Here is a 12,479-nt window from a genome sequence, read left to right on the forward strand (position 1 = left end):
TTAATCCATTCAGTATTAATATGATCCCTTCTTTTGAAATAATTCATTTGGAAACTTTAGTCTTGCAAGAAACTCATGTCATCACTTTGAAATGTGAGAATTTCTGTTTTGACTTAAATTTCAATGTTTTTTGACAGTGCAAAAAATGGCTTCATTCTAAACCCAATCAAGAATTTTATGTTAGAATCCAACCTTTTGAAATGAGTTAATTTATTTTCTGAAAAAATTGTTGTAATGTTTGATTTATCTATACTTTATGATATTAAATACCAAAGATGGAGAAACTGATTCATATTTTTCATATGAATGCTAGAAAAGAGCCATCGACAACAGGTCCTGATTTTATTTAAACATGTAAAAATAAGTAGTATACACTACAGAGAACTATGATTTTTATACACCCATTTACGGGACCGCTATTATGGTATACCGTTGTCTGTCCGTCCATTGTCAACATGTTTTTAATTCCACTATAACTCAAAAACGCTTTCACCAATTTTCTTGAAACTTTGGTGAATTGATTATATCTATTGACTTAAGCTCCCTTGCAATTTTTATACATTTTAGATTTTATGTTTCCAAGTTATTGGACTTTATTCATAAAAAAGGGGGAATTTTCCAGTTTTCGGACAATATCTCAAAAATGCTTTGAGCAGTTTTATGAAAGTTTGGTGACTGATTTATATATCTTACAAACCACTCCCTTTAGTTTTTTATAAATTTCTGATATGACATTGAGGAGTTATGGAACTTTATTCGTTGAAAAAGCAACAGGCGTATTATGCGCTCATGGCACAGCTCTTTATATATTATTTTTATTTCCACAAATAAATGCCATATTGGAAAAGAAAAGATACAAGTGTATCAATTCATGACACAAAAAGCTACACACATATTAAAAACCAAAAGCAAAGTAGCAGCGTTTTTATTGCTGTTCTGCATCTCAAAGTCACAGTGACCTTATTAATTCAATACAATACATATCAAAAACTCTCACTCACTGTAGGTTCAGCCCATAGGGTGGGCACAGGGGAACATCTTGAAGTTTAACCAACTCTGTCGCCTCCTAACTAAGGATAGGTGGTCACAGGGGAAATCTAGAAGTAAGTTTTTCCCTTTCTGTGCCTCTCCCCCTATGGACAGGTGGGAAAGACAAAATCTTTACCATAAGCAGAGAATGAAATGAATGATGTACTTGAATTTGACACAGGGGAGATAACTTTGTTGTTAATTGATCAGTGATTGCTAGAAAGATAAACACAGAGGGAAAATTATACATTTTTTCTCTGAATCTTAACAATACTTCATATTAAGATGGTAACAGAAATATTTAGAGTTTTTTAATTTTATAAAAAAAAGGAAGAGTTAGAAAAGGAAAACATCCTTCAAACTATGTTTCATTTTTATTTACGATTAGGTTGAAAAGTGGAATTAAAAACTAATCAGAAGAAATCTTGAAGAAGTTTTGGTAATTTTTAAGTATTTCTTCAAATTAACAGGACATGTCGAAATTATCAAAATGTTCATTACATTTCCTGCATCTTAATTAAAAGATTCTGCACTGAATTACCACGGTTACTGGGGACGTAACAGCGTGAAACCGTAAAAATAACACTTATCGCATGCTGCAGAAACTAGAATGGAGAAATAGAAATATATTGAAATCCACTTATTTAATGAATTTCATTTTTTGTACATGTCAATTTTGAAAAGAGAAAATAAATTGGTTTCTGAAGCACAGCTATTTCCCTTGGACCATATCAATAAAAAGCAGAAATAATAGATAATTCTGAGGGATCAAACTTGTCATTCTAAAAAAGATAGGGGAAAATTAGGTATGGCATCACTGGGAGGTATTGTAAAGGGCATGCATAGGAAATTTATCTAAAAAAAAATAACAAAAGGAAGATCGGATTAAATGCTTTGGAACACTTACAATTAAAGCAATTAATTTGGTTACGAAAGCATGAAGGATTAATTTCATAGCCCTTTTAAATTGTCAATATTCTGTAAAAGAATCAAATTTCAGCGAATTCTTTGAATTGCATTGTTTGCATACAGAAATGTATATGTTCGACCTTTCAACTGAATGAACTGATGTTAAATGTTGTTTTGTAAGTTCATATGAAGTAAAAGAAATACTCCTTTGAACTTTTATACCATTTATCTGAAATGGTGATACAGAGGAGCTTGTTTTTCCTACAAGGAACCTCTTCAATCGTCAATATTTGTAATAGAGAATTATATTTGTCATAACACATGTTTTGTGATTGAATCCCCATCATAATTCGGGATAACGTTTCTCCCGTCGAGGACAGATAATAGTAATATTGTATCAATCGTAAAAATGACAATTCAATCGATAAATAGTTTACTAACTAAGTTTATAGATTTAATAAAAAGGGAAATAAATATCTGAGGGATCAATTCATATGAAATTATTGCATTATGAATGTATTGGATTTTGACTTTTTCTCAAATAACAATTGGTACGAGATCAAATTTATCACGGAACAGGGTTGTATTTGGCGATTGTGTATATTTGTTTTCCCTGAAGAGGTCTTGTGTAGATATCAGAGGATAAAATACCGGGTTTATTTAAAATGCATTGTCACTGATCTTACTGACCAGGTTAGCCATTGTGTGAAATCTTGATTTTATTCTTATCACCTGAAAGTGTTTTTCAAGTAGTCGGAGGGTTTAAAGGATTGACTGAGGGAAGAAATATCTTCTTAGAGCTTCTGAAGGATACATTTTATTGAAAAAGAAGTCAGGCAATTATAATTAATCACCAGTGGATGTAACAAGGGTATTCACTTGTCATATCTGTAACTTATTTTGGTTTTGAAGCATTCCACATATAATTTACTATTATCTTAAAAGATGTACCTAATAAAGTGCTGGAGCATTTTTTACAGTCCCTACATTTGACACTGTGTAGTAATAGTGGAGGTAAAATCAAAACTCAGTTAAAGATGTGTTTGTCTTTGAAATAAAAACCTGAAATTCCATACATAAGCAACTAAAGAATGAAAAGGGGATTTGGGATAAAGATCATTTAGACAGCAAACCAACATTTATAAAGCAAAAAGTCATCTAATTGTCCTTATATTTCTGTCTTCAGTGTTAAAGTTTTAAATCATCATTAGTTAAAAAGTTCAATAGAAACTTTCAAAAAGTCTTTTACATTTTTTTTCATTTATATATTTTTTTGTCTGACAAAGATTTCAATTTTGAACTTTAATATATTTAAATTGCGTTCTGAATTGCTGACACTGTTTAACACTCACCTGTCAAGATTTACCAAATATAGAAAGACAAACTAAATAGAACAAATATCAATTTTTGATTGTATACATCTGTAAATGCAATCTGATGGGAGCTTGAGATAGTTTTCTCAGATCTTTGTTCTATTGTCAAAATCCATAATCTTTTGTTATTTAAGTTTTGCAATTTGTATTTATTTAAGTAAAATCATAGTTTTGAAATGTTGACATTTTTATCTTCACTTTTCCATAACTATTGTTTCTCTGTGTCAATACAATATTTACGATATTTTAATAATGACAGAGCTATATTTTACGTCAGAACGATATCCGCTGCAACCTTACGATACCTGCCTATTTCCCGTTGTCCTAAGTTTTAGCAAACATTTCAGTTCTAATCATAAAAGTAGTGATCATCTTGAGTGTATTCTTATTCCTAGTTTTACATTTATTTTTCATTTTTGTTGATTCCCTGAAATTATTGGGAGTCTGTTGATACAGAGAGCAATTTTAGTTATAGAATGAATAACGTATTGTTATGGCTTCTTTGTCAATGACAATATCATATTCAGTAATATTTTACAATTTTTTAAATGACTTTTTTCAAATCAAAACTGTCTGAATAATTCCAATCAAGAACAATAAATCTATTCTAGACTGACAAACAAAGCACTTTGGAAACTCTTAGAGGTGACAGGTTTCACTATTGTGTCACTAAAGTGGTATATTTAAAATGAATTCATAGATCTTTAACTTTTTATAATGTATTAGATGTTAAGTCAGTCTTCATTTCATTGAAATTTAAATGGGACTGACATATACAATTAATTCAGTCTAAAAAGATTATTGTTATATATATATATATATATGTTGCTGAATTTTCTGAAAGTAGCTCATGTCTATAGGAGAAGCACAGAAGAAGAAAAAAACTAAAACAATAAAAGATCCAAAAATAAGAACATTAACTAGAACAAAAAACTTTAGAAAAGTTGTCAAAGAGTTGATATTTTCAGATATTTCTTACTCCCGCTTTTGATAATTAACCAATCACATTTGAATATAAACTAAATGGTCATCTGTAAAGTCTCAATTCTTTGATTTCATTTGTACTTTTAGCAAAGTTGAAATGAAGGATTGATATGTAATCAGTATAAAAAAAACATAGGAAAACTTCAACAGGGGACCTGAGTATTACAACATACAACAAGTACAAAAAGATCCTTTGACTATGTGTAATAACTATTAACTATTTATCTTTTCAGCAGACAGGAAAGCTTTATTCAATGGATTTGCACACCACCCATATGCCATGGGACCATTGCCATTCATGCCATTCAACAATCACATGTTATCGCCACCTGTTTCCTTGGCAATGGCCTCTCACCTTGGCCTTCGACCTGATGGATCCATGTTGAAAGACAGATCAGGTTCTGAATCTGATGTTATATCACCAAGGTAACTGAATGATAAAGAAAAAAAATGCTGAATATTTACATTTCCAATATAAAATTGGACCACAGCGCTCTATATTTGGACATCTTGATTTGTAATTAACTCCCTCAGAGATTGAGTTTGATGAAATTTGTAAAAGTGTGTGTTATTTTGTGCATGATGTCCCCAAGGTCCATGCAGTCATAATTTATTGTACATGTACTATTTTAACTTATTGCTGCATTATAGACCTTATCAAAGCTCTGTTTACTGCAGATCTGTAAATCCATTTGAATATTCCAATAAAACGCTTACATTCAAAAGCTATGTAAAAACTCATTGATGAGCTGTTGACGATAAACGTAAAATCTCATTCATGAAACATGTCAGCAATCTTTGTTATTTTCTAAATGCACCATTTAATTTATTTTACTTATCAGATTGAAATTTCCTTCAGTTACAAACGTTGTTTCAAAACAGAAAAGATTTTACTATATCCCAAAATCTAGATAATAGCTTAAAGGAATTATTGGAATGACGATTAGTTTTAGTTTAAACAATATTTTATTTTTCAAAAGTGCACACATTACAATTATACAATAGAAATACAGGGATTCGGAAAAAAGAAAACTTACATAAATTGTAAAGTTGTTAGTGTTTTCAGATCTTTGAAATGTTACCCTTATTTTGGAATTTGTTTTTTCTATAATACCTTATCTTTTAGAAAATATTATCACTTATTAGCATCCCTTTTATGTTCTAAAAATCTTATAAGGAATAAACAAATACAAATAAATACTATTCCATGACCATCTAAAGAAACGTCTACCATTTATTTGAATGTTATTTGTGAGTTATATTTGAGGTAACCCCCCGTTATTAAGATTGAGCAGTCAGTCAATAGACCTCCCTATAAAGCATTACAGTCTATAATCTAACCGTACTAATACAAACATATGGTTATTACGATTAATTCCGTCACTTATAGACACGTCTGTGTTCTCTACCATATTGAGATGTCATTTTATTTTGTCCATTTGTTGTCTGTTGCTTCGACAAACACGCAATTATAGTACAATTTATACTCGTCATGAAAACGTCTTAACGCTAAGTGGCAGAAAATCAGATCTTCGGAGTCGGAATTGTTGTAAATGATATATATTTAAGAGAATTGTAATCGGAGAAAATGATCGGCTTTCATTGACAAACTGTAGAAATTGTCTCCCGATATTGGCTGTGATTTACATGTTTCTAACAATCATAGAAAACTGAGTTTATTTGTCTTTTATAAAGTGGCATGCATTATTGTGATGTGAAGATGGGATCTAAATTACATGGAATTAAATTGTTTTTGCTTCATAGAAAATTGATACATTAGGATTGAAGTATATTAGAAAAATGTGAAATGTTATCCGAGATTTAGATAAAGCACTGAATATTATTGGTTTCATATACTTTCATACCAATAAGAACAAGGAAAAAGTATCTTAATATATTTTATACTGTACATGGGGTTACTTCTTGGTTTAAGATATTTCATACTTTTAATAGGTGGGATTATTTCTTTGCTGGCAATATTTTTTAGTGTAATACTAAACAAGAGATATTCAAGCAATTAGGACTACATGTATAATTAATTTGAATTCCCAGGCTTAAACACTGTTTATTAATGGGACGGGGACATAGGATGAGAGTCTAAAATGAAATAATCATATAACTTACCAGTATATTGCTGTTTTGAATTTTCCTTTTACTCAAGGATTATACGGTGGTAAGAAAAACCAAAAACTAGACCTAAAATAAGAATATATTTTTCTAATGTACGACAGCATTAGGTCAAATGATTCAGAAATCTCATTCATGAAGTTCATTATCATGAAAGCCAATTAGTCTATAAAAATAGTCCAAAAGTGTTTGAGTCTCTTGATAAGAGTTTCATCAGTTCTTAGTCTAATTGCACAATTTGTGACCTGAAAATTAGAGTCCACAAAGTTTCCTAAAAAAAATTTGCATTTTGCATTTTGAATTTGAAAATTTTACATATACTTTTCTGCAAAATAGAATTTTCTTGGACATATTCCAGTTAAACGTTCATCTGAATTTAAAGTACTTAGTACAATAAAGAATAAATGAACATGCTAAGTAATTTAATTTCTATTTGAAGTCAAAAATCAGAATTCAGTCTTCCAGGAATTACAAATTTAACCAGTAATACAAAGTAGCATGCATGCAGCATTCTGCAGTTCTATTTAAGTCTTAATGTCTTTTGTATTTCTGCATGTATGAGTTTGTGGACATGAAACTGGATACAAAATTAGCATGCAAAGACATCAATGCACAACAGATATAATCACTGTCTTAAAACTTTAAAATAAAATTCTTTTTATTTGTTTGAAGATGGGGAAATAAAGATTTTATTTAAAAGAAAACCGTAATCATTTAATGTGAATGATATTCAATCAATAGGAACTATGGTTAAAAGAAAGATTTTATTATATCTTTGATTTTAATGACTGTCTTACATCATAGGGTCTTTATCATATGTACATCTTTGAAATAAATAGAAAAGGAGGGATAAAACCAATATGAAACCATTTCATCTTGAAAGCATTAATTAGGACAAACCATTTCCCAAAAATATTATCAAACGATTCGTATATATCTTTGTGTTCTACAGAGTAATATTTGAATTATGACGATTCTTTTGATGATTAATGATTTCAAACGCAGAAAGATTTTTTACAAACTAATAAGATTTTTCCAGCTCAAATGATAAAAAGCAATGTTTTTCTACACTCTAAGCAGGAAATTGAAATGAAGAAAAAAGTGAAAGGATTTATATTAGAAATAATTATAATCTGCCAAGTGATATTTGTTGAAAACATATGGAAAATTATCCTTGATGACATAACATGTTTCTGCTCACAGGTTAATAAAATTACCAATGGAAAGCTTAAAAGATTTGAAACATCTTTCAATAATTATTACAAATATATGATCTATAACATTAGAGAAGTGTTGGCAGGCTCTATACAGCTGATCAGTAAGGTTAAATGTACTCTCAAACAATTAATGTCTTCTGCTAACTACTCTTACATAGGTGCAAAAACTATTATAAAGTTTGACTGTTAGGTTTTGCAATTAAAGTGCATTAGACCTTAATTTGAAAAAAAAAATATATAAGTTGACTGATTGACTGCAGAATTTTGTAGGACCAATACACCTAGTAACCTCAGATTTGCAAAAATCTGTTTAGCCTCTGAAGATATACTATTTATTGTCCAAATAAAAATATATTCCTCTTTTTTTATGATATGCTGCCTGGGTTGAGCATTAGTTAATGTGACCAGATTGAAAACTTGCATTTATTGAAAAGAGAGTGTATACTGAATTTCACGAGTTTTTGTCACTTACAGGATAAGAGATGACAGGTTGGACATGCTACAGAAACCAATGAGATCTTCTCCTACTTATGACATAGACAACAGGGCATCAGACTACGATAGTATGTATACTGAATCATTACACTCCCCCCTCACCCTCCAATTTCTGTCTCACAAATCAGACAAACCTTACCTGACTATATTATGTTAATTCAATGATTACACCCTTCATTTCTTTATTACAACTCAGACTATTATTAAATGATGACTCCTTAACTTATCTATTTCGAATGTGATTAAGGGCAACCAGATGTTTTAAGGAAGTGCTCCTAGAAAATAATATAAAGTTCAAGGTCAAGTTCTTTGATGCTCTTATATTTGGTCCTAGGGTTCATTCCAATCAGTTGAAACTTTGTCCTCTGGTGAGTAAAATATGATTTTCTATAGACCCGAAGTCCCTGAAGTACATACAGATATGTAACAGGACCAATCTAAACTAATGGCAGGTTAATTCAACATACCTAAATGAAAATGGAAAAAAAAATATTTCTTTTTATTATGATGCTGTCTTAGTTATTTTGTATGAAAATAACTTCTTTATACAAAATCAAATCTATGAAACTTCTGTCTATTTAATTTAATTAAAGTGCATATAATTAAGCTTTGATATATACCCCAATACTGACAAACATCTGCCAATGGTGTAAAAATTAATACAGCTATGTGCTTAGGTGATGAACTTTTATTTGCAGAATTCCGATAATGACATAGTTTGGAAGTTTTAGAACTCAATCATGATGAAATCTTTTTATAATATAAAATTGAAACATACAAAGTTCATTTTCTACATTTGAAATGTACATTAGATTGCGATATTTCTCAGATTAGATTCAGTCCCAGAAACGTTTATTACTACCTAGAGTAATGGCTAAATGTGTTTTTTAATATAAAACATGATTTTCTTGACATTCTAAATCTGATAGATGTTTGTAAATTGTTTTCTGCTGCTAAATTTCCACCATAATATTACAATTTTCGATGTTTTTGAATTAATGTAGAGCCATTTATTGGATTGATGATTCTCCAAACGATTCACAAGTGAAATGAATTTATTGTTTATATTTTTTATAACATCTGTATTTTCAATTATTTTAACTTTTCTATTGAAACATAAAAAGAACTTGGTTACTGACAATAATCAAAATTGTAAATATAATTTGGCATGGTGAATCAATTTGTCTAATATCCATTATATATGTATCTGAAAAAAATATGTATATAAACATTTTGTTGTAACATCTTATTCAGTTTAAATGTAGCAAATCTTAAACAGATTTTCATAGGGAAAATTTAAAAAAGAATCATTAACTTTGAATCTTTGTTACAAAATGTGACAATTACGGTTCAGTCTCGTCTGCTAAGCAATTGGAAATTTATGTCCATAAAAATTAAAGGATTAGGAATTTAAGAATTGATTAAAACTTAACAAGAACACAGTATTAACAGATTTCTTAAAAACAAGATCTCGGTTAGAAATATGATTTTCCCCCAAATTACCTATTTTAAGAATAATAAAAACATTAAGACAGGCCCTTAGACCATTTTAAAGAAGATGCCTCAAATGCCCAACAAGAAGCCAAATATCTACCATTAGAAAAAAAAGGAAAGCAATGAAACCCAAAAATTGCTGTTTTCCTATAATTCAAATGAAGTTTTGAACAAGTTTAAATCATCTATTTTTAGACAATCGACCTTTGAACCTCCACATAAATGGACATGCTAAAGACGTGCCACAGATCAAAAGTGATGACGAATTAGATGAAGAAGATGATAGATTATCAGATGAAGATAGGGATGATGGTAAGATAGATGAATATGATGATAAAAGAAGATGAAATTTGGGACAGGCTATAGCTAAATTAAAGTCTAAAAATTATAAATTACTATCCTTTTTCATCAGAGGTGTAGTAGATGAGATACACTGTAACTTGTTTTTGAATAAATCCAAGCTATAGTAAACTTACTACCACGAGGGATGATCTTCGACCTATTAAGGTTAAGTGTCAGTGGTAAAAGGTCAAGGTCACAAATTGGACATAATAGATAAAACCTTTCATGCTCCATAGGGCCTGGATCTTGCATTAAGTTCTAACAAAAACAAGAACAACATCCAAAATCCACTTTTGTGTTAAGATCAGAAGTCAAAGGACAAGGTCAAACCCATAGCATGACATAGGGATAACATGTTGTATACCTTAAGGTACAAATCCTCAACAGTATATGATCACCGTGATAGTCTTTCACCTGTCGATTTCAAGTTCAGAGGTCAAGGTCATAACATAGATTGTAAGAAAAAAATATTTTGGTTAACACATGGACAAGCCTTTTAATTAATCTCTCTAATATTTGAAGTTACAAAAGTACATCGCTGGATGATATTAAAAGAATGATACTTATCAGTTTCAACATTACAATTGCAAGTCAGACGTCAAAATCACTAAATGAGTAAATTAGGAAAAAAAATTGATGAGTTGGCCAATTTTTGTATTGTTGTATATTAATTGCTTTTTCTTCTTTGGATTTTAGGAATGCATGATATTATTTGTAAAAAAAAACTTTTAGTAAGAGCTAAAAATCTTTCATGTCAAAGGTGAAAGGACAGAGAGATGGAATGTGAAAGTTTTAGGGCTGCGAAAAGTTAAAATGGACCCACTAGATGTTAGTTTATAATAATGAGGTTAAATAAACCATTGGTTGCATATGATTGATAAACGATTTCGTATTATTAGAAATGTTCTGTCTTCTTCAGAAAATTGACAGAAGAAGCTTTGTTTTTTATCTCAATTCAATGTAAATTTCTTTTTGAGTTCATTAAAAAATCCAACAGTTTCTGTTTATTAGAAAAGACAGTAATTGGAAAATTTCTGAAACAGTAATTACAAAAAAAACACTGTGTTTGATTAAAAGGAAACATTTTAAAAAAGTTATTCTAAAACAGATGAACATTTTACCCTCATTATGTGATGTGTACAGTCATTTCAAACTCAGCAGGAATATGTGAAATAACTTGTCCCAAAAATATCCAAAATGGAATGTATTCCATTTAAACTATTTTATTGAAACAGTCAAATTATAAATTTGATTTCTCCACATGTAAAAGTCTTAGAACACCACAAGAAGTATGTAATAATGTTTGTTTGTTATTAGCTTCGTGCATCTTGGTGCATCTGTATTGCCACGGTAACAGCATGTGTCTCAAACTTTCATATTATCAAATTGTTATTTTTTAATTTCTATCTGTTCCTCCTCACTATTTGTTCAATTCTTACACACAAGGAAATATTATGTCTCACTTTGATACAAACAAGCAGACACCAAAAATAAAGACATATTTCATATGAGTTAATGAGCATGCTCAGTAGGCATGTTGATTTGTTCTTAAAAACATCTATTTGACCACGCTTTGCTCATTAGAGCTCCAAAATTATATTTATTTTTCAACAGGAGAAGAAGAAATTGGATTCTAATTATTTTATAAAATCTTCATTAAACTAAATTCATCAGAACAAAATAGATTTGGAAATTTGCTAATTTTAATGCATTCCACCAGACAACATCCACCTTAACTAATTTACTTGTAAATGTTTAGTCGCCAGAATAGAGAGTCAGTACTAATTGTCGGAAGTACTTGCTGGCTTTGTGAAAAAAGTTTTAGTTTTATCTGTGTGAGTGTGAACATCATAGCAATTTGCATGATTTAGACTGAAGATTAACATTATTAAAACTGAAATGAAATGGCATATGTTCTGGTGAATTATATTTGTCTTTTGTTTCAACTTTGGAAAACATAAAATTTGATACTTTACAACCTAAACAATTAAAGGAGCTTTCTTTAACATAACAATATAAAAATAAGGAGATGTGGTATGATTGCCAATGAGACAACTATCCACCAAAGTTCAAATGAAGTGTTTGTGTAGTAAAAGTACTGTGCAGGTTTATTGAGGTTTTTTTTCACTCTCAAAAAATGAGTTATTTTGATTAATATAAGTATTAATAAATCTAAAGTGAGCATTAACATGAAAGTAACCAAACACCACAATTACTTTGTATTGTTGTCATACATTGTATTTTCAATTTTTGCACTGAAAATGTCATGTGATTAGTAAAAGTTCATTGTAAAGATATTATTAAATGTAATAAAGATCTTTCTTTCTTTCGTCTATGTGCATGTTTATTTTATGCCATGAGCATAATATCATGTATTCAATTTGCAAAAATGCCTGATTTTTGCATAAAAATAAACAACGTTGGAGAGGAAATATGTTGTGTTTTCTTTAAGAGTTTCCATCTCTTCTCATTTCCCATCGAAACTAATTTTATTGAATCTGATATAAAG

General features: G+C 29.7%; 2 protein-coding genes across 3 annotated transcripts in view; both read left to right on the forward strand.

Moving 5' to 3' along the window:
• The window catches only part of LOC127716385 (serine/threonine-protein phosphatase with EF-hands 2-like), a 214,437-nt gene extending 204,891 nt beyond the window's left edge, over nucleotides 1-9,546 (forward strand). The window contains exon 18 of the transcript XR_007988893.1: nucleotides 9,535-9,546. The gene's annotated coding sequence lies outside the window, so the exon portion shown is untranslated. The remainder of the gene's footprint in view (nucleotides 1-9,534) is intronic.
• LOC127716389 (dachshund homolog 1-like) overlaps nucleotides 1-12,479 on the forward strand; it is a 53,645-nt gene that overhangs the window by 26,030 nt on the left and 15,136 nt on the right. The window contains exons 3-5 of one of the 2 annotated variants that reach the window (XM_052222574.1): nucleotides 4,529-4,721; nucleotides 8,114-8,202; nucleotides 9,824-9,940. In XM_052222574.1, the coding sequence (XP_052078534.1) occupies nucleotides 4,529-4,721; nucleotides 8,114-8,202; nucleotides 9,824-9,940 (399 nt within the window). The remainder of the gene's footprint in view (nucleotides 1-4,528; nucleotides 4,722-8,113; nucleotides 8,203-9,823; nucleotides 9,941-12,479) is intronic. The other variant, XM_052222575.1, reaches the window with a different exon arrangement.

This window comes from Mytilus californianus, unplaced genomic scaffold (assembly GCF_021869535.1).
Source record: "Mytilus californianus isolate M0D057914Y unplaced genomic scaffold, xbMytCali1.0.p SCAF_9, whole genome shotgun sequence".
Classification (NCBI taxonomy): Eukaryota; Metazoa; Mollusca; class Bivalvia; order Mytilida; family Mytilidae; genus Mytilus; species Mytilus californianus.